General features: G+C 41.8%; 1 protein-coding gene across 3 annotated transcripts in view; it reads left to right on the top strand.

Moving 5' to 3' along the window:
* Nucleotides 1–22,594, top strand: part of CNNM2 (cyclin and CBS domain divalent metal cation transport mediator 2) — a 188,634-nt gene that overhangs the window by 154,894 nt on the left and 11,146 nt on the right. For 2 of the 3 annotated variants that reach the window (XR_012160090.1, XM_073354482.1), the window contains exons 2-7: nt 3,593–3,736; nt 8,273–8,410; nt 10,519–10,688; nt 14,164–14,257; nt 17,829–17,894; nt 22,090–22,274. Coding sequence is in view for 2 of the 3 variants with exons in the window: in XM_073354482.1 (XP_073210583.1) it covers nt 3,593–3,736; nt 8,273–8,410; nt 10,519–10,688; nt 14,164–14,257; nt 17,829–17,894; nt 22,090–22,274 (797 nt within the window). In the remaining variant the exon portion in view is untranslated. The remainder of the gene's footprint in view (nt 1–3,592; nt 3,737–8,272; nt 8,411–10,518; nt 10,689–14,163; nt 14,258–17,828; nt 17,895–22,089; nt 22,275–22,594) is intronic. The other variant, XM_073354484.1, reaches the window with a different exon arrangement.

Raw genomic sequence — 22,594 nt, 5'->3', positions numbered from 1 at the left:
ACGTCTTCCAGCAAAGTCAGAGAAGAGCAGTCTTGACATAATTGATATTTGTGAGGTAACAAGCCAAAAAATAAACCTGGAAAAAAACAAAAACCCCTCTGACCTTCTTTTTGCATCATAAAGAAGTGAAAAAGGGCACAGCCCCGTTTTTAAAAAAAATCCTTCATAGTTCATGTCATAAATATAAAGGGAAGGGTAAACACCTTTAAATCTCTCCTGGCCAGAGAAAAAACCCTTTTACCTGTAAAGGATTAAGAAGCTAGGATGACCTCGCTGGCACCTGACCAAAATGACCATTGAGGAGACAAGATACTTTCAAAGCTGGAGGTGGGGGGGACAAAGGGTTCTCTCTGTCTGTGTTGCTTTTGCCAGGACCAGAGCAGGAATGCAGGTTAGAACTCCTGTAAAGGGCTAATAAGCAATCTAGTTAGATATGCGTTCGATTCTGTTTTGTTTAAATGGCTGATAAAATAAGTTGTGCTGAATGGAATGTATATTCCTGTTTTTGTGTCTTTTTGTATCTTAAGGTTTTGCCTAGAGGGATTCTCTACGTTTTGAATCTGATTACCCTGTAAGGTATTTACCATCCTGATTTTACAGAGGTGATTCTCTTACCTTTTGTTTAATTAAAATTCTTCTTTTAAGAACCTGATTGCTTTTTCATTGTTCTTAAGATCCAAGGGTTTGGGTCTGTGTTCACCGATGCAAATTGGTGAGGATTTTTGTCAAGCCTTCCCCAGGAAAGGGGGTGTAGGGTTTGGGAGGATTTGTGGGGGGGGGGGGAACATTTCCAAGCGGGCTCTTTCCCTGTTATATATCTGTTAGACGCTTGGTGGTGGCAGCAATAAAGTCCAAGGGCAAAAGGTAAAATAGTTGTATCTTGCGGAAGTTTTAACTAAAGCTGGTAAAAATAAGCTTAGGGGGTTTTTCATGCAGGTCCCCAGATCTGTACCCTAGAGTTCAGAGTGGGGAAGGAACCTTAAAGAAAGTTGCATAAATACGGATGGTTAATGGAATAGCTCACCTTCCCACATTAAGCATCTTCCACCAAAATAACAAGGATGCCACAGATACAAAGATGAGGTGGATTCTGTCATGGAGAATGTTTTACACTTTGAAATGTTTAGTGGTGGCAAATGCTTGGCAGATGTGTCTCTAACTCCGTGACCTCACACTTAGTAAATGATTCTTATTTTCTGTTTGAAATGTAAAATTAGATAAACCAGTTCTGCCTTATTTTGAAAGGACAATAGATATGGAGTAAAAGGCTGTGTTTATATAATCTAGAGCTGAAACAATTCAATAGATTGTGAATTGTTTGGGAAAGGGACTTTGTTGTCCTCTGTCTTGTATAGAGTTGAGCATACTTTCTTCTATTTATTAAGATCTAGAACTGTTATTCTGTTGTATTAACATCTAAATGACTGCATACTCATTTCTATCCATTCTGGGATGTGATAGAAATCAACAGCTCATTGAAAAGAGTGGTGCCTTCTAGTTTGAAAATAAATGTGTTGACTTCTGGAGCTTGCGTTGATGTTACCTCCAGATCTTCAGGCTAACATCAAAAAAGTTATTGCATGGACAGCACTGTATCTAGCTAATGTTATCTCAGTTGCGGGGAACAAAGCCCAGTAGTTTTAAGTGGTGTCTCCTGAGAAATTGAGAGAGGTTGAGAGATCTGGAAATCTCACCAGGGACACAAAGAAAGAAATGCTGGTAAAGAGAGATCAGTGAGACTTTCAGCTCACTAAGCATGTTGATCTTTTAAATTGCAAATAATCATTCTAATAACTCACTCTTGAATAAGGTCCCTTCAAGATAAGACTCATTGGTTCTGTGGAGCTGGTATTTAAAGTATGTCCATCTGCATCTAAACGAGTAGCTCCAAGACAATCCGATTATGCAGTAGTTAGTTTGGTGAGAATATCGCCTAAGTGGAATGGAAACTTCATTTTGAGTCTAATATTAGACCTTGCTTTGGAAAATTCCTTTTAAATGATTACAAGCTGGGAATAGCAAAAGAATTTAACTTTCGACAGACAGCATTCACCAAGAATTGTTTTTAACTGCTTATGTTGGGTCCCTGGGAAAGCAGATGTGAAAATCTTACCGAAGTGAATTGACTTGACCTGATGCAGTGTTTATATCAGTCGTTGATAAGTTTTCCTCTCTGGTCTAATTTGTTCAAGATATTTTCATTCTTTGAGCATGAGTGAGCCTGGGTTGGAATAGTTTGAATGCCTGTTAGTCTAATAATCCAAATCCTTATGCATCCAGACATTATTGCCTATAAAGGGGTCTGAGCAAAGGAAACAAAAGTTGGACTATTTTGGTTATGTTCCATGGATCGCAGAATGGGTGGCTTAGATGCCAGGCTGGAGACCAACAAAGGGGATGCAACATAATATTGCCCAGTTCGTAATAGACCATATACATTGAGACCACTATACCTGTGCTTCAGCATGTAGGTCTGGTTGGTTGGTTGTGTCTTGGCAAACTCTTTGATCCCAGAGTCGGAGGCATTTTTCTACATAGCTTTGCCGTTAAGTGAGTTTCAGTGATGGCTATAGAAATCGGCTATCAAATGTGTTTCTTTCATTCTGTGTCCATGGCATTATCATGTTCTATGAAACAAAACGATAAAGTAGGTGGCAGAGAAGATTTTAAGAGTTGTTAGTGCACTGTGAAATAAGCACGGCCACTGATGACATCGGAGGGAGCTTCATTGCTACTAGCATGTCACGTTTCAGCTTTAGCCTCTTTGCTGTAATTTGACGTGCTTTGACGTCAACCTGAATTCTTTTTAATTTCAAAATACTCTGTTTTCTGAAAAAAATCCCTTTAAATAGTATGCCTTACATTTAAAAAAAAAATTATAATGTTATGGGCTTGTCTACTTGCCTGCCAATCTCTTGTTTGGTGGTGGGGGGAGAAGAAGGCAGAGACAGACCACTGCCACCAAACACAATCGGACCTACCTCTCCTCCCCCACATCTGCCCTCTGCACACACCTGCCTGCTGCTACTTCAGTTTCAGCTTTGTTGCTGATGTTAGAGTGTGAGGAAATGCATGTATGGAAGCTCTGTGCAAAGCAGTGGAGGGGTGTGATGTCCTGGTGCTGGTGTACAAGACAGGAAGTGAAGCTGACCATCAACAAAACAGTGAAATGGACTTAACACCAAGTGCTGACAAATGCACAGGGTAAACAAATTGGGAGGATTCAGAGTAGCAGCCCTATTAGTCTGTATCTGCAAAAAGAAAAGGAGTACTTGTGGCACCTCAGAGCCTAACAAATTTATTTGAGCATAAGCTTTTCTTTTTGCGAAACTGGGAGGAATGTTCAATATGTCTAACTGTTCAGCTCTGGTAATCTTAGAGGCAACTTGTGACAGCAACAGGAATGGCATTTTCATATGGAAATCTGATGTATTTTTTCTTCTACCTGACAGTATCCCTTTAAGCTATGGTTGCTCTGTTCTAGAATGTGTGAAACACGGTTTCTTATGAGTGTCTATTTTTATCCTTTGCTCATAATTCCATTTCTAATCTCTGAGTCTAAAGTCATAATTGTTAATCTGTCTCCCTGCAGGCAAATCTCATCTGGCAATAGTACAGCGAGTCAACAATGAAGGGGAAGGGGACCCTTTTTATGAAGTCCTGGGAATTGTCACGTTAGAAGATGTGATTGAAGAAATCATCAAGTCTGAGATTCTAGATGAAACTGATTTGTACAGTGAGTAGAAGTATTTTGTGCTTTTTCTTTAAACATCAAAGAGAATTCTTCCAATCTCTGTTCTCGGTCTAGCTAATTTGTTTTGGGAGAGGTGATGACATATTACTTAAGATCTAGAAACTCAAATTTCCACACAAATCCACATGCTGGCTGACGACATTTTCATTTCTGCAATATGGCCCCCTCTGTGCATGACCCTCTAGCTGAGACAGGACAGTTTTTTTGTGGAACCCTTCAATCCCAATGGCTTATGTGAGCAAAACTTCAGTTTTCTTCAGTTATCATTTCCCCACCTCAAACAATCCTATTCTGTGTCCTTATTGCGCCTGTCGAGATCTCCACGCCTCTCCTTGATTAATATCCACGTCACCCTTGGGAACTCTCGGTACTACTCCCATTCTTTCGTAGAGGAAAGTTGGATGATTTCTCTTTAGAGTTGGTCACTGCCAGTGAATTGGTAGGGACACAGTAGTGATGAGGTACTTTCCTTCAGAGTACTGTGATTACTCAGCCCGTAATTATTTCTCCCTGCACCACTTAATACAATTCCTTTCCCTCCTTAATGTTAATATATTTTGAGACGAAGGAAGGTGTCGTGGTTAGAGCCCTAGACTGAGACCCCGGAAATCTGGGGTCCCTTCCCAGCTCCATCAGACTTCCTGTCTCACTGTGGGCCAGTTACCTAATCTTTCCCTCTGCCCATTTCCCACATGTACAACTGGGTTACAAATGCAGTACTTCTTTTCTCCCGTCCTTTATCTGTCTTAACTGTTCTTTAAGTTGGTTGAGGGCAGGCACTGTCTCTTACTGTGTGTTTGGGTAAGGCTTAGCACATTGGGGCCTATAAGCATGATCACAATACAAATAATCATTTGAAATACCCCTATGCTATTCAGATATCCTTTGGTTCACTGTTCTTTTCCCCTTCTGTAAATATTAAGTGAATCTTTCCTAGGTCCATCTCTTCAGCTTCCTAATAGTATGTTATTCTCTGAACCATTTTCAGTTTGTCAGTATCGTATCAGTATTCAGGTGCCCAGAAGTTCCTGTATGGCAGTCCTTTAAGACATAATATTCTTACCTTAAGTGTGTTTTATAAGGTGGCAATATGGCCTAGTGGATAGAGCTCTGGACTGGGACTCAGGAGACCTGGGTTCTATTCCTGGCTCTTGCCTCCTGGGTGGCCTTCTGCAAGTCATGCATGCCCCCTGCTTTGTGCCTCGGTTTCTTCATCCTGTAAAATGGGGATATTATTACTGATCTCCTTTGTAAAGTGCTTTGAGACCTACTGATGAAAAGCACCAATATAAGAGCGGTGTTGTTATAATACATCTAGAATTCACCATCTGTGTGATGGAACTCTCATTACTATCAACTCTTCTAATTGTCCATTCAATAGGATTGTGGCTTAATGCTTTACAGTAGGATCTTATGATTTCATTTACACTGCAAAAACATCCTCCCTTTGGATGTATTATACCTGCCTCTTTGATGATAGTGGGGTGCTCCCAGAGGTGGGAGGTACTGTTTATGCTTTTTGGTATAGCTTTTTTGCTTTTTTATAAAGAGAGATCATTTGGATTATTCTATATTTTATACCGAAAATAAAAAGGGGTTGACTGTATTAATGCTATGAAAGGGGCCAGAAAATTAGGCTCTGTATTTCATGGTCTTTGTAGGCTGATAAATTAGATCTGGTGAACATAAGTCCATGTGAAATTTTTCTTCCTTGGAAAGTTTAACTATTGTACATTTATGCAGTATAATACAAATAGTAGAGAGCTCTCCTGGCCTCCTGGAAGATGCTGTGGCAATCCAAAACCATCTGCTGTAAATTAATACAAAGCATCCAGGGGACCTGTTGGTTCATTATGAAACACTAGAATCCATTCCACCAGTATTTTGTATTTATATTATTTAGTATTCACTCCAAGTATTCACTCCAAATCAGTGTAGTGATGGAAAGTACAAGTGGTTTGTGCATGGTATATGAGCTGTGAGTAGGAGGTAAAGCATATAAATTTTGTGGGGTTTGACGTTAATGTTGTCTTAACTGCAGGTTTCCTTAATGTTTAGTGATTATGTTGTAACGGGGTGGAAATTAACTCTTGTGCAACCTGAACTCTAGTCAAGCTTCTTGTATGGGAAACATCACTCTGTGTGTGTAGTTTTGTAGGCAAGAGTCATGGCACTACCTACAATTAAGGTTACCTGACGCTTCCCATCTTCCATCTGGTTTCAGTTAGTTATAATTGGGCTGAAATTTTCCTTGCTGGGTCTCTGCGTCAGGCTCACATTTTTTCAGTCAGCATGGCTCAGCTATTTCCAAGAACTAGGCCAAGCAAAAATTCGTTTTGCCCATATTAAAAATTTGTAGCAACTTCTTGTTTGAAACATTCTAGTGCCCCCATGCTTTGGGACAGGGACATGAAATTTGCCAGTAGGGGTGGGCTTTGTGTCAAGGATGGGTTTTTTGCCATCTCCATGAAAATCTGCCCAAATTTGGCTAAGTTGTAAGCCTTTGAAAAATTGCAGTTTGCACATGCTCAGTAGACTCCCAAAGATTCTATCTGCTTTGGTCATGCTTCAGCCTGGGGCATATGCAGTTCTGGGCTGCTGCCACTGCGCTGTACCAGGTCAGGGCACCTGAACTGGGAGCAGGGAGTCTGTCTCTGCTGTGCTCTCAGTGAGGCCTGGTAGCGTGGAGGAGCCTGTGCAGTGTTGAGAAGGAAACATCTGATTCAAATGCTCAAGGAACAAGAGGTAGACTTGGGGGAGGAATGTAGAATGGAAAAAGGAGCCACTGGGGGAGAAGGAACTGATAGCAGGTCTACACTACAGCTGGGATCGACGCTCTGAGACTGATCCACCGGCGGTTGATTTAGAGAGTCTAGTGAACACCTACCAAATTGACAGCAGATGGCTCTCCAGTCAACCCCTGTACTCTACCCCCAATGAGAAGAGTAAGGTAAGTCGATGGGAGAGGTTCTCCCGTCGCCCCCCTGTGGTGTAGACCTTGCGGTAACTTGACCTAAGGTACGTCGACTCTAGCTATGTTATTCACGTAGCTGGAGTTGCGTAGCATAGGTCGACTTACTGCGGTAGTGTAGACATAGCCTGAGACTGGGGTGTAGACATAGCCAGGAGGTTAAGGGGAAAGGTAGAGTGCCTCTGGGAACATGTGGGGGAAGGACAAGAAATGACTGGGTAAGGGGACAGGAGCTGGGAGGAGATGAGGTGGGAGTTCTTGGAACCAGTAGGTTGGCAGAGATTGGGACTGAGAACCAGTGGGGTTGGGGGGAGAGGAAGATCTGGCGAGGAGCCGGGGTATAGGGGGAGAACTGGCATTGGCTGGGCAAAGAGTGGGATAAGGAGACAGGAGAGGTAGATTGGGTCTGAGAGCAGTTGGGACAAGCAGTGTGAGAGGGGGTTAAGACTGGAGGCCAGGGCAAGGGGAAGCGACAAATCAGATAAGGAGCTTGGAAGGGAAGAACCCGAGGAGACTGGGACTGAGATGAGAAGCCCAAGAATGGATGTGATTGTGTAACGAAAGACTGTACCATACTACATATGGACAAGGAGGCCAAATGAAAGTTGCACAGATAGAAAATACTAGAATTAAGACTAACTTTTGAGTGCTTGACTTCACAACCTTTTAACATAGCGTGTGTGAAATATTTTATAATACATAGAAAATAGATATAATGATCTGTACCGTCAGGGGGTAGCATACCATGGTGGTTCTTTAATGCGTATCAGTTACATTAAATAGCTCAGTCTGCAGTTAAATAACCTGAGTATTTGCAAGGTATTCCTATAATGTGCATAGGAGAACGAAAGTGACTGCTAAAGATACTGAAATGATTTCTCTGTTTATCATTAGTAAAACTGTTGAGAACAAGACCTTCCACTAGGTCTAACAATACAGGCCATGGTCCTCCAGTCCAAATTCCACAGGCAGATTCCTTCATCCCACTGAAATTGGTGAGATTCTGGGCTGCTGCCTGAGACCACACCCTGTGGAGCAAATGCAAGATGAGTTCTGTAGTATAATTAAAATTTTATCACTCATATAATCGGCTTTGAGTATATTGTAGGGAGGTCTCTCTGTCCTGTTTGTTATTCTAGATGGCTGTTGCAGTTTGGATTGTCTTAGGGCTTGTCTACACTTACCAGGGGATTGACGCACGGCGATTGATGCATCAACGGTCGATTTATTGGGTCTGGTGAAGACCCACTAAATCAACCACAGATTGCTCTCCCATCAACTCCTGTACTCCACCAGATCGAGAAGAGTAAGGGGAGTCGACGGGAGAGCGTCTCCCGTCGACGTCGCATAGTGTGGACCCCGCGGTAAGTAGATCTAAGCTACATTGACTTGAATTATGCTATTTGCGTAACTCAAATTGCATAGCTTAGATCAACTTTTCCCTGTAGTGTAGACAAGGCCTCAGATAACTACATTCAGTCAAGCTCATATTGGACCCTGTTCTAACAGACTTTGCTTCCTTCCTTTTCCTACCCTCCCTTCCCCAGCTGATAACAAGACAAAAAAGAAAGTAGCACATCGGGACAGGAAGCAGGACTTCTCTGCCTTCAAACAGACAGACAGTGAGATGAAGGTTAAAATATCACCACAACTCCTCCTGGCAATGCACCGTTTCCTGGCAACAGGCAAGTACGGCTTACTGCAGCTTGCAATCACACAAGTGCCTGAGAGCTAGATTGTCAGTGGAGGCTGGCGAGGCCAGTGGGCAGTGCTGGCAGGGAGGGAGGCTGGACAATGGGGTGACAAATAATGCCACTTTTGTGTATTCTGTGTTTTCTTTTTAAATTCTCTCCTCTCCTGTGTTCGGTGTCGGCATGAACCCTCTGAGACATTTACAAGGGGTGGACCAGTAACTTTAAATTGGTCTGAAAGGTAAGGTTGAATGCAAGTGCCACACTGCATGTGTAGAGTCAGTCAGGTTAACGACTAGCAAGTACACTCCACTAGGGAGAGTTCAGGGAACAAACTAATGAGGACTCTGTGCCAACTGGCCAGTTCACTGGACTGCTGACTGTAATTCCCCTTTGGTGGCTCATCTGGGAAGAGATCCTGGACTTCAGGGGGAAAGTGTAACCTGTTCCATGAGGCTTTGAATGAAAATGAAAATCTTTCTTTGCAAATTAAATGCAAATGGAACAGATTGTGGAATTGTATTTTTAAAATGGATTTCTTGTTGGCCTCTGGGGCATGAGTTGGTGGCTTCAGTCCAGTTTTTAGTGGGCAGATGTCTGCATTCCCAAATCACCATGATGGTTGGTCCCCCTCTGGGCAGTCTTTGCAGAGAGCCCATAGATTGCGTAGGCTACTGCGACTGGATTTTCTTTTCATCATAGAGTTGGTCTCTCTGCATCAGAGATAAGAGCCATTAGCAGCAGCGTGTGTGAAGCTTGACCTGCTATTGCTCATGCTGTACCTGTTTGGTGTGTAGGCAGTGGCTTTCCATGTACAGTCCTTTCAGTCAGCACCTTTCATCATTGCTGCTTCCAGTGAAAGAAAACCGTTCAACAGGAAGACGCGGCTTTAATAACAAATAGCACTTCGTTCATTTATGTGCACGAAGTTCGATGGAAGTTCCCAAACACCGTCTTGACAGATTTTTATTGACTTAATTTGGTGGTGCTGTTTCTGTGCTTGTCTAGGAAATGTAAAATGATTTTATAATTTAAATCTAAGTCTGGCTGTGGAGGCATTGCTATGTAAGTCAGATATTACAGTTTGGTTGGACTGTTCTAAATGCAGACCAGGATCTGCAGACAGTCCTGTGTCTCCAAAGTCCTGATCTGAAACCAGCGTTAGCAAGTATTGACAATTTGCATGTCTACTTCTTGAGTGTCCCTGGCCTAATCCATCCCACCAAAAGCTGGGCTTTTTTCACTTCAAATAGCTCTCCTTGGGAAGGTTGAACAATAAGAGCAAGAGATTATAAGGTGTGTTCTGTGTGCTATGCATTAATCCCACTGGTGTGAATTTGCCTGCACTCTGCCTCTCACTTTGAGCCGCTGTCCCCATGTGGGCTGTGGCACCTTTCCTTTATTTCTTCTTTGGGTTTACGCAGTGGGCCCGTCTATAGCCATTTTCTAGGTCTATGAACAATCAGGGACCTTTAGAAACAAATGCAATAAATAATGAATCCACGTTAACATCATTTCAAAACCAAACTGAAAGGTCCTTGGGACCCTAATTGTAAACCCCTTCCCTTCACAGTCCATGAGCAAGCCCAAACAACTATGGCTTTCTGAGCTCTCAGCTGGGCAGATTCCTCTTCCTTTTCTCTTCATGTTGGGGAGATCATTCTCAGTTATCTGAAATGTATGTTATTAACTCAAGGAGGGCAAATACATTTGTAATATCTGGGAACTGCAGTAGGTCTTGTTTTCCCGTGAAACTCTTCCACAGGGTATGTATACACAGGGATAAAACTGGCTGGCCCAGGTCAGCTGACTCGGGCTCAGGCTTCAGGCTGGAAAATTGCTGTGTAGATGTTTGGGCTCGGGCTGAGGGTGGTCCATTCCAGAGCCCAAGTGTCCACACAGCAATTTTTAGCCCCAAAGCCTGCACCCGAGTCAGCTGACCTGGGTCCTTATCCTTGTGCAGACGTACCCTAAGAGGCTCAAAAGACAGGAAAACTCCAATTCTGTAACATATGCCTCTGCTTCCATGTTTTTTAACAACTAATGCCAATTCATCCCCATGCATGTAAGGTGTAATGCCAAGTTATATCTTGTGTTTCTAGAAGTAGAAGCATTTGGCCCATCCCAGATGTCAGAGAAGATCCTCCTAAGGCTGCTAAAACATCCCCATGTCATCCAGGAGCTGAAATATGATGAGAAGAACAAGAAAGCCCCAGAATACTACCTCTACCAGAGAAACAAGCCTGTCGACTACTTTGTTCTCATTTTACAGGTCAGGCACATGACTAGATATATGTGTATCATGATATCTGTCTCCTTACTCCTTCCCCTCCATATCTAAACTTAAATTGTTATGTTATTCTACTTCTTAAGGTATGGAGCCAGGCCACCAGGCTTCTCTTCCTGACACTCTTGCTAAGTTGCTAACCTTGAGCAACTCATTCAACTGCTCCCAGACTCAATTTTAACCTTCTGTACGGTGTGGATAATAGGCCCCTACTTCTCAAAAAGGATCATCTGTTGAAAATTGCAACAGAAATGCAGCCAGTATTATTTGGGCAGGCAGCGAAGAATTTTGTGTCCAGTTGAAAAAGTTGGGAAAACATTGGTAGGCAAAATGTAATGACTGGAATTGACATTTGGCCAGGACACTCTAGTGAATGCATTTTTTTCCTTGCAAAAAGTGCCGTGGGATGTTTGATAGCTGATCAAAAACTCATTTTTTATGTTTGAAAGTCTGCACCTCCAGAATCACAGCACAATCGTTCAGTATTAATTTAGGGAAGAGCGCCACCTACTGAACTGCCAACTTCGCTTTCTCCAGCCCTGTGGGTTTTCCTGGAGGTCCTCTATCCAAGCAGTAACCCTGGCCTGACCCTGCTTAATTTGTGTGATCTAATGAGATTACAGGCCCAGGCGATGAGGAAATACTCTTTTGTCTTCGAGATTAGGAAGTATATTTTCTCATTAATTTCTTCAGGAGATGAACACTGAACTTTACTCCTCAGGAGATAAGGCGCATAGGAATACTTGTCTACACTGAGATTGAAACCCAGTAGCACCTTTCTAGCAAGAATGGTATTTAAACATGGATCTCGCTGGAAAGGTGCTAACTTCTCAAATCTCAGAGTAGACTGGGTTCAGTTGTGTTTACAAAATAGCTTTCAAAACAACATTATAGTACTATAACTTATGCTGTAAACCAGGGTTGTAGACTCTCTTATGTGGCATTAAACATAAAGATGTCTTTATTCTTCCATGATCTTAGTAATAAAGAATGAAAGGAGCACCAAAAATGTAGTGCTGTGTATCCAGTTGAGCTTTGTTAATATGGATTGCTTTCCATGAGGAATTATCAGCTCTGTGAACTCCCACACTTCTGCAGTGGATCACTGCAGCTTGAAATACACTGTAGGCAAGATAATAGATCAAGTGCTGTAGGATGCAGTATTGCATGGGCATAATAAAGAGCACACATTAAGACAAACAAACCATCTCGTAATAAGCAAGCATATGATTAGTAAAAACTAACATGCTATTTTTAGAAGAAACTTTTCTGCATGCTGTGTGGCACATCTGCAAGTGAGTGTATAAAAAGACATGCTGTAAAAGTGGTACTAAGGTTTGGTTCTACCACAATAAGTATCAGCGTATAATAGGTACTTCCCTTTGGTTGGCAATATGGTCAGTCTCTGATCTGGATGTCCCAAGGTATATTAATACTCTTTCACATAGGAAATATACAAGAAAACAAATGTACAGTTCTGTAAGTTAATTTTAATCTAATCTCAAATAGTCTAATTTACTGATTTCTGAACTGTAATTTATTTCCACTGGATAGGCTCATCTCTTCTACAGCAATACATTATGTAGCAATTTGTAACATTTTTTTTTTCTTCAAAATCCATGTTGTGTCATTAAACAATGTTGGGAAAAATGCAAAGACAGACCTGTAAAGTGTGGCAGGACACTTCTAGTATCATGCATGTGAAATTTTGCTGCCTGATTCTCAGCTATCAAGCTGCTCAGCATGCCACATGCTCGTCGTGTGGCCCAGATTTGGCAAGGGTGACATTTTTGGAGTGTGTAACTAATGACATAACTAGGTCGCAGAATTGAGGGCCCATTTTTACAGCTAACTGCCAGCTCAAACTTTCCAACCATTAATTTCAAAGGGACTCCCAAGTGAGGATTCCACCTGCATACATCTAATTTCAGGGGTGGAGTCTTTGACTGTGTGATGAATAATTGCCAGTAATTACTCAATTGATTCTACTAGGCTGAGCATAGTATTTTTAACAAATTATTAACAGTATGTTTTTGAAATAATTATAAAGATCAAATGTACTTCTGACCTGTTTATGCTGTTGGAGTCCTTTTTGCGCTACTCTCATTTTGGACAGTTAGACTAGATAATTTGATTGCACTTGACTGTACCAGCACACCGCTGCATAGTTTGGATTGAAAATACTGCTGGGCAAGGCTGATTATTTTTAAATGGTTTTTAATTGAACTGAAAAAAACACTTGGAAACATAGATATTGGTCTTAGGTTTAGTGTAAGCTTGTTTTTACAAAACCTAAATTTTAGCTTCAGTTTGACCTGACTATGGGTTCAGTGGCGTATTTATCCATTACATGTGGGAGGACCCAGTCTGTTCCTTCTCTCCAGCCCAGCAGAGACTGAGAACACTGCAAGTAATTAATTAACTTTTGTTTACCCTTCCTTCCTCCTGCAAAATATAGTTTCAGCTTGATATGGAATCAGATTTCTACTTCCCTTGTCCCAAAATCCACTAGTGGTGTCACTGCACTGGGAGTGGCGTTGAAAATAGGGTCCCACTAGGTAGTTACTGAAGCTTCTAATTTTATACTTTCAATGTTAAAAATGCATTTCTAGAATAGATACTTCTGTTCTTTTTCTGTCTTAGACTTACGGATATAGAGTGGTTATGTGCTGTTCAATAACTTCTGTGTTCCACACCAGAAGCGGCTGCATTTCTGTGGTGGTATACTTGTGTATAGTTTGTAAAGTGTTTTGGGATCCTTTGATAAGATCCTGTATAAATGTCAGTATCAAATAGTAAGGGATGTGGAATTTGTAAAACCGTTGGAAACCAACTAACCCAAAAGAACCTTGAGAAAGAAGACTCAGGACTCTTTCAGGAATTGTGGATTTCTTTTCTGTGTGGAAAAGCATACAACCTTAACTTCAGCCTCCCAAAATATGTTGAGCTTACTCTCATTCCCAGTTGAGATTTCCTGTGTTTGTGTTCGGAAGGGCCTTGTGTGAATTTTGGGCAATTACCTGACATGAGTAGATCTGGCTTGATGGACAAACTGTGTGTAAGTATGGGCTTTCTCAGACTTGGAGACCACTCCTTCCCTTCAGTTCGAAGTAAATGGCTTAATGGGGCACAAACATTCTTTGGAAGTGGAAAAAAGTAGTACCATTGAGAAGCTACTGTATTTCTTTGCAGTGATGAGCCCGTCCACCTTGCTGAGTTAAATTAGCTGGAGCAGATATGAGGCTGGAAAGTTTTGTGGGGCAATGGGACTGATTTGAGGTGGAAAGTTCTACCCTTGTCTGTGCATTTTTACGGACTTCAGCAGAAGGCAGGAATTAACCCTAAATTGCCACTTCAGGCAAGGCTGCAGCTTTCAGGGTGCCAGCCTGTTATAAGGTCTCTGGATCTTTGGGATGCTTGAGGCCCCTTTTAATTATGGTTCTCTCGTTTTCCTCAACAGGGGAAAGTGGAAGTGGAGGCTGGGAAAGAGGGAATGAAGTTTGAAGCTGGTGCTTTTTCCTATTATGGGGTGATGGCCCTCACAGCATCGCCAGGTATGTTCTCTTACCTTCTGCTTTTGAAATTCTTTCATGCCCAAGCATGCCTCTCAGTGTTAATGTGGATGGAGGGAGCTGTGTAGGAGAGACCCCTGTTGTGTTTGATGCGGCTGGCATCCACAATACATCCTGCCAATGTAACTAGATGGCTGGTGTTTCACACCTGGGAGAGATTGATCATGGTTGTGGTATTAACTCATGAAATATGACCAGTTGTCACAAGTTTGCCAGATTCCAGGCTGTGAGCAGACAAGAAGTCTGCTAGTTAGTGATCTGTTTTTCTGTTTGAATACAGGGACAGTTGGGTTTGGGGTTTTTTATTTGTTTTTAGTAGCAGCACAATAGGGGCTGAAGGAACAGGATAAGTAATACTAAGTACTAGAAAGACATATGGTGCTGTCAAATGAAAATGACACATATCAAGAAAGAATAACGATATATCTTAATAATCATCTACATGGCGAGTTACTGTGCAGCAAGCCCAGGTGCAAATCTACAGCACACCAGTTTGCTGCGCAGTAACATCCCATGTGGATGCTGCTACAGCATACTGAAAGCCCCAGAGTATAGCAGAGTCCACGTCGGGCATTACTGCGTGGCAAGCTGGTGCACTGTAGATTGGCATCCTGCTTTGCGGGAGCAGTAACTTGTCATGTAGACAAGTCTGAAGTTTGTGAAACAAGCCTGAGATTCTGAGAATTATCAGTTATACTGGAATGAGGAAGAGAGATTTTCCCATCATGCAAAGATGCTGAAAATCAGCCCGTACAACCAACTTGCACAGAAATGTATCTTCTTTAAAATATGTGTAAGTAAAAATGTGGGGAATCACAATGAGAAAAGCAAGTTGGGACCCAGGCGAACCCTCATTACAAAAACCATAATCTTGTGAGCCAGGTACCCTGTCAAGCCACCTCCATCACATAAGAATGTATTAGATATTCACTGTGGGCTAACCCTGATGACAAGAAGTAAAGGTAACACTTCAATTGTCTCTATAAGTGTGCTGTTCTCTCTGTACCATCTTGGGCTGTGATTCTGTCAAATCTCACAAGCTAAACTAGGTTGGGCTGGCTCAGTGTCTAATGGGAAACCTCCCAGAAATCTCAAGTGCTGCAGAAAATGATGTTAGTGATTCAGTGGGTAGTACTTGTCCATCTTAGACCGTATTGAGCCACTGCCTCCACCATGGTGCCAGGGGGCATATTTTATTGCTGGAAATGCTGCCTTTCAGCTAGAGACAAAAAAAACAACATTCTGATCAGCTGAAGTAATTAAAAATCCCACAACACTTTTCACAAATATTGGTGGTTTAGTCTAGCAGTTACATTCTGCCAACCTAAAATTCCTTGAATGGCTTCAAATGAACAAGTTTTTCTTCACTCACACAGAAATTTGTTTCTGGTGTTACTGGAGTAGAATACCTTCCATGTTCCACCCAAGAAATAGCTGCAATTCAAAAGTGGGTTAATGATTTCAGTATATATTGTTAAATGGCTTTGAGAGCCTTTAGGATGAAAAGTACTATATATAAATAAGGTATTATCATTTCCTTGTAAGAGCAGATGATTAGAGTAAATTCCAAAGACAAAAGCAATTCTTTGGGACATATGAGATGTAAGCAGTAATCTATGTTGCCATTTAGCTGACATTTTTCTGAATATATGTTATCAATTTCACATTCAAAGTAGAGAGCAATTGTTCCTTGATTATGATTGTGCTGAAGTTAAATAGATCTTACTGCTACCCTGTAGGTTTTTGAACAGCAGATTTGCTAAATGACAGATCCTTGGAAGAGTTTTGTCTGTGCTCTAGAAACAGTCGTGTGTGTGTGTGTGTTACACCCTCCCTGTTCCCTCCATTTTGAGGTTCAGCTCTTACAATACAGCTGAGTCTGGGGGTATGTTAGAGCATCATCTCTCACCTTACATGTACCAACACTTCACTGGAAAACCTTTCACAGCTACTCCTTTGGCTACTGTTATTCAGTGTGAACTTCCTAGTGTCCTTTTTGTGCTGACATGCTCTGGGTTCTTCCTTCCTTCATTCCAGTTTTTGCACTCAGACAACACCTGTCTTTTTAGGGATCCCACCACTCCACCATAGATTGTGTCATTGCATCTTTCCCAGGGTGGGCCCTCCTACTCTGAAATCCATGTTGGTCTTCCTCTCACCAAACTCCAAGTGCATACATCTGGGGTTTGTTTTAAATTGACTGCTAGTGGCTCTGTATTTATTACTTTTTCTACAGTCCCTTTTCCAGTAGCAAAGCCGTTAGTTTGTGGATGCATTTTTCTATATGTTAAGAGAGTACATTTTATTTTGAGATTTTATGTCCAGGATGAACTCTTATAAATAAAGTGGCTGTAATTTCTCCATGTAGGTCTGGAAGCTGTTCCCCTTCAGCACTCTGGGTAATAGCCAGAGAGAGGCACTGCAGAGCAAGAGTAGGTGCTCTTACCTGACTCTTTAAAACTCCCAATCCCTAACAACCCTCATGCCTCTGTTTCCCCATCCAGAAAGTGAAGACAGTACAAGGTTGCTGAGGCTTAAATATCTGTACAGTCCAGTTTGAACTGTAGATGGGAAGTGCCACCTAAGTGCAAATTATCACTATTAAAGTTACTATAAAATCATGACTGGTGTGGAGAAAGTAAATGAGGAAGTGTTATTTACTCCTTATAACACAAGAACTAGCGGTCAACAAATGAAATTAATAGGCAGCAGGTTTAAAACAAATAAAAGGAAGTATTTCTTCACACAATGCACAGTCAGTCTGTGGAACTCTTTGCTAGAGGATGTTGTGAAGCCCAAGACTGTAATGGGGTTCAAAAAAGAACTAGATGCGTTCATGGAGGATAAGTCCATCAGTGGCTATTAGCCAGGATGGGCAGTGATGCAAAACCATACTCTGTTGTGTTCCTAACCTCCCTTGCCAGAAGCTGGGAATGGGTGACAAGGGATGGATTACTTGATGATTACCTGTTCTGTTCATTCCCTCTGAAGGATCTGGCATTGGCCACTGTCGGAAGACAGGATACTGGGCTAGGTAGACTATTGGTCTCACCCAGTATGGCTGCTCTTATGTTCTTCACCCTAAAATGGCTAAACTTGGAGAATTGCGGGCTCTTTTCGATGGTCTGATAAAAAGAATTTGAAGAATAGTGAAATCTATCCTGTTTTTGTTTCTGTGTTTAGTTCCCCCGTTGGGCCTTCCCCCAAGATGACTTGCCGGGTTTTCATTTTTATTCTTCATCTCTTGGGCTAAAGTGGTTGCTGCTTTTGCATTGTGTACTGTTTTTAAATGAATGGGTCTTGAAATGTAAATAGAGATCTCTGTACTGAATGCCAGTTAGGATTACCAAGTGGAATGTATGTAGTTCTGCTGATTTATTTTTTTTAATTATTTCTACAAATTGCCTAATCAGCTTTTTCCCCCCTTTTCTTTTCTGCAATTGATTTGTGCTTCTGGTTTCTTCAAAGAGTGTGAATTGACTCTTTCCCTGGCAATGTGGATAGCTGTCCCCTTCCCAGTCATGATCTCACCCTTTTTCTCTCCTTCTTCTAGTTCCCTTGTCCCTGTCTCGTACCTTTGTTGTCAGCAGAACAGAATTATTAGCAGCAGGTTCTCCAGGTAAATCCGCATGCTTCTTTTCCATCATTCTTGTGCCTGAACTGACACAATAAAAAGCCCATTGCAGTCTGTATTTGTCTGACCCCTTTACTTGTTAGAGAGAAGTTCAGCCAAGAGATATGCCTAACAGGTAAGTATCCTAAACTTTCTTTTATGACTAATTACTAATTGGTAGCAAACTTACAGACACATCAAAATGAAATAAAAGTAATAACTGTTTAAAGAGAACATATTTGGTAATGAAAAGCTTCTTGCTTCTCTTACTCCTACACTGATACAGTATCAGAGTGATTTTTTTTTAAAGATAATATTCTGGTCCCTAGCCTGGGTTCATGTAAAAATATACAAAATGTCTCAATTCTGCAGAAGATGGAGTTAAAATGGAGGAAAGCATACTGCTGAACTGCCAAAAAAAAAAAAATTAACTGAGAAAGAGGTACCTTATCTCCAAACAAAATTTAAATTTATATATTGTTTATACACAGAATATCCTGTTTCAAATGCTCAAAAACTCTGTCTTCAAAATTAATTTATTTCACAGATTTCTATGGAGACTTATAAATAAAGCCAAATTTGATAGTTCTGCCCATAGTGGTATTTGAGTTATTCAGACACGTAATGTGTGAATGAGATATGTGGGGATTGGGGTTTTTGTTTATTTTAAGACCATGTTACTCGGATGACTGAACTTGAGCTGATTTTGCTTAAACTTCCCCAAAACGTTTCACTTCAGGGCTGAGACCAAGTATGGAATGTATCAGGCCAAAAAGACCTTGTTAGGGGCATTTGTGAATGATTGGAAACAGGGAGGAGAGGAATCCAGAATGGAAGATGGAAGCCAACCTTACCTATAGTGAGCACCGGGGGTGCCTTTTCTAGTTAGGAGATAAATGAAAATGCTACCCCAGGGAAATGGCAGAGTGTACTGGAATGACTGTTCCTCAACAGAGGCTGAGCCGTGCTGAAATTTTGTTTTCCATTGAAGTTACCATGTTCATGTTAATGCCACTGTCTCTCTGTACCTCTAACCAGAACATGAACAGGACAATATGTGTGTGTGTGCTTAAAAAAACAAAACCGTCCCCTTTTCCCCAAACTTTAATATACAAACCAAAAGGAGCTCTCATTCATTGGCCATTTCCTGAGCTTTTGGTGTTTATGCGGCATCTACTCCCTGGGTTTTTCCTCTCTCTTTTTAACTTTCTGCTATATTTTACCCTCTGTCCTGAAATTAGTATTACGCACATTCCAAACAAACTACAGGTTATTGCCCTGCAGGGGATTTTTTTTCCATGCCCAGTTAAAGTTTCCAGCAGTTAAAATTGAAGGGGAAAAAGTTTAATCTTTCTTTAATTAAACTGTTTGATGGCTTTATTTTTTTTCTTGAAACTCTGCAGCTTTGATTATCTTTTTTGCTCAATTATTTTGCTGTGCCCAGATCATCTTTTTTTTATTTGTCCATTTAACAAATTAAATGTACCCCTCACACTTGCAAACTATTTCCAATATAAATGCCAGATATTTTTTCCTAGCTATTTCCCACTGAAAGAAATAAAATAATAATGGAAAATAATAATGCAGGGGGGGAGGGGATATACCACTTGAAATGAAATCATATGGTAACCCTGGTTGCAATGGCAACGGACAATGCAGCTCAATGTCAGTTGTGTTGCTGAACATGTGGTACAAGAGGTGACTATACCAGGATTCTCGGCTGTGGCATTGGGGCATTCTGAAAATGGTTCCATTGTGTTAATCCCAAATGTGTAACTCGCTGTTAGGCTTGTGGTTTGTGCCGTTAGATCCTTTCTGTAGGAATTTGGGAAGAGCCAAGCTTTCAGTCCCTTGCTTTTTGTGCTCTCCTGCATGCTCGCTGTTCTTGTTCTGTCCTCTTCCTCCATCCACTCCATATTTTTAGCACATGCATTCTTTCCATTCACTTCCCCCCCTTCATTCACCATATTTTTCTAATAATTTCCTTACCCTTGATAAATGGGGATTTCAGGAGTCCATGTCAGATTCACACTGATGCTGAAGCTACTTCAGAAAAAAACTTTCTTCCAAGAACTAGTGATGTGCTATTCTTGCCACATAGATATGTATTTTGTGCATCAGTATGGCAAAGCAAAGGCTGACTGATTTGGTCTGTTGACAGAATGATGGCATATTGTCAGACTACTTTCTGTGAAGAAAGATGCCTAGTAGCATTGGGTTGCTTCTGCTAATAGCCTTTGTAGCCTTATAGTGGTTTTCCAAGACGACAAGGGAGTATCCACTTGGAGGGCTGACAGAAATCTGAATGCTTGCCTCTGAGTCTAAGCTTGGCATTGCTCTTAGAGGCCAAAATGATTGCCCCGCTGATGGAAATTGCAGCACAGAATTGCCTGTTTCTCAAAACCTTTATTTTCCTCCTTGCTGTTTTGAAATGAAAGATGTAAAGTAGCCACTGGATTTTAAAAGCAATTGGCAAATGGAGGGTCACTTCAATTCCGCCATAAGCCAGGAGGAGTCTGAGATGCTAGGACTTTAGAAAGAGATAAAAGGTAAAAGAACGCAAGAAGTGAAGAACCACATTTCATTTTCCTACAAGGACGGCATGGTTTGCATATCCATGTGGCCAGTGCAGAGAGTGGGCTGTGCTGCCCATGACAAGGCAGATCTGTGTCCAGCCACCAAGGAGGGCTTTAAGAATTTTATGATTAAGTGAAGGAGACAATGCTCAGAGCACTGTGAAACCTTTTAAGATCAAAGCTCCTTTGTAGAAAGGCTCCAGCTGTCAAGATGCTGTTCTGCTGGTTGCTAAGTCCATGCAAAAAGGCTTTCACCATGACGTCTTAAAGTGAGACCTCTCACTTGATGCACTTGCTACCCAATGAGCTCTTCAGAACAAGCCAGGTTTAGCTTTAATTTGGAATAGGTGAACTTTGGGCCTGATAGGGACCAAAACCACGCTGATCTTGCAGATAATCTGTATCTTGATCAACACACACAGTATTTGCATCCAGACAGGGAAGAGGACCTGCTAAAAGTCTTGGCAAGTTGCATTTTGGAATGCATTTCTGTGGGCACATCTTCACAGCAAAAAACCCCTCCGCAGCAAGTTTCAGAGCCTGGGTCAGCTGACTCGGGCTTGTGCTGCAAGGCTAAAAATTGCAATGTAGCTGTTTGGGCCTGGCCTGTTTGGGCCTCCAAGACACAACTCCCTCACCAGGTTTCAGAGTGTGGGCTCCAGCCCGAACATCTACACTGCTATTTGTAGCCCTTCCATGTGAGCCCAAGTCAGTTGACCTGGCCTCTTAGACTCACTGCTGTGGGTCTCTTTTGCTGTGTCGTAGAGCCCCAGTCCGTGTAGGGCATTGAGTTGGTGGAAACTTAAGGAAGTGAACGTCATCTTACAAGGAAAGCAGCATTTTAGTATTTTCGTAGTTTAAAGCCAGAAGGGACCATTTGCAGTAGGTACATTATGGCCAGGGCACCCTTCTGGGATGGCTACTATGCTTTGGTCGGCCAGCAAAGCTCAGCACTTTAAAAAAAAGTGAGAGCAAGAAGCTGATCAGTCATGATTTTGCCCTATCCAGAGGACAAGCACGCCAAGGCCTTTCCAGAATCTGGGTGTTTCTCCATAGGGAGTAGAGTAATTCGCTGGTCCCACTGTCTCACCTGGCTGACAGAGGTTCTGAACTGCATCCGCCCAAGTTATCCCTTCAAACCTTGAGCCCTGGCAGGTGTCAGGGAGAATGTTTCAGAAACAGATGAAATAAAGAGAGAGCCCTTTGGCCCATCAGAACCACGTCCCTTAGCCTCTAAAGGTGGATGCACCCTACCTTGTGAAGCAACCAGATGTGATATAGTAGAGGACACCCCTGTGATGTAGGTGAAATGTACTAAATGGTGTAATGAAGTAAATATTGGTAAATGGCTCCAAGGTCCCTGGATGAAAGGCACTGTACAATGTGCGTGATCATAATCATTTACAGGTTATCCTAGCTATAGTGATGTCACGAGTTAGCTCAGGATTTAAAATGTCCTAACACTCATGGTAATTTTGCTGCTGAACTGTACTTTGTGTACTCAATGACTTAAGTACCTGTGCAGTCTTCCGTGCTATATCATGGGTTAACAAATGTCTTTGAGAACTAATTACTGTTTCCTGCTTTATTTAAAAAGTTTTTCTCTCTTCATTCCTATTCTTCAGCTGAAAACAAGTCACCCCCTCGTCCTTGTGGCTTGAATCATTCGGACTCTCTAAATCGAGGTGATCGCATTGAAGCAGTGACACCAACGTTGGGGAGCAGCAACAATCAGCTGAATGCATCTTTTCTTCAGGTGTACGTCCCAGACTATTCAGTGAAAGCACTCTCAGATATTCAGTTTGTCAAGGTAGGAAAAGAGTCAGCGGGGCTTCCCTCTCAGAAAAGCTGCACTACGTTGCAGAGCTGAGAGGCAAGGGGAGGGAGATGGCAGATCTGTTATGTCCTTGAGTTACAAAGAGCAACTAAGATTATGCAAGCTGTAGTCATTTTAAACTGCCTGCTTTCCCCTGTTTCTGCTGTTGGTTGACTTTCCTCCACTGCTCGGTTTGGACAGTGAAATCGGACTGGTCACTTCATTTTCTGGTTACCAGCACTTCAGAGGAAGCTTTAAAAAGAAAATTTCCACTGGAGTTAGTCTTGAAAGCCCATCTATTGCTGTGAAGTTTT

This window comes from Lepidochelys kempii, chromosome 7, assembly GCF_965140265.1.
Source record: "Lepidochelys kempii isolate rLepKem1 chromosome 7, rLepKem1.hap2, whole genome shotgun sequence".
Classification (NCBI taxonomy): domain Eukaryota; kingdom Metazoa; phylum Chordata; order Testudines; family Cheloniidae; genus Lepidochelys; species Lepidochelys kempii.
This window is presented reverse-complemented; position numbering and strand designations above follow the sequence as displayed.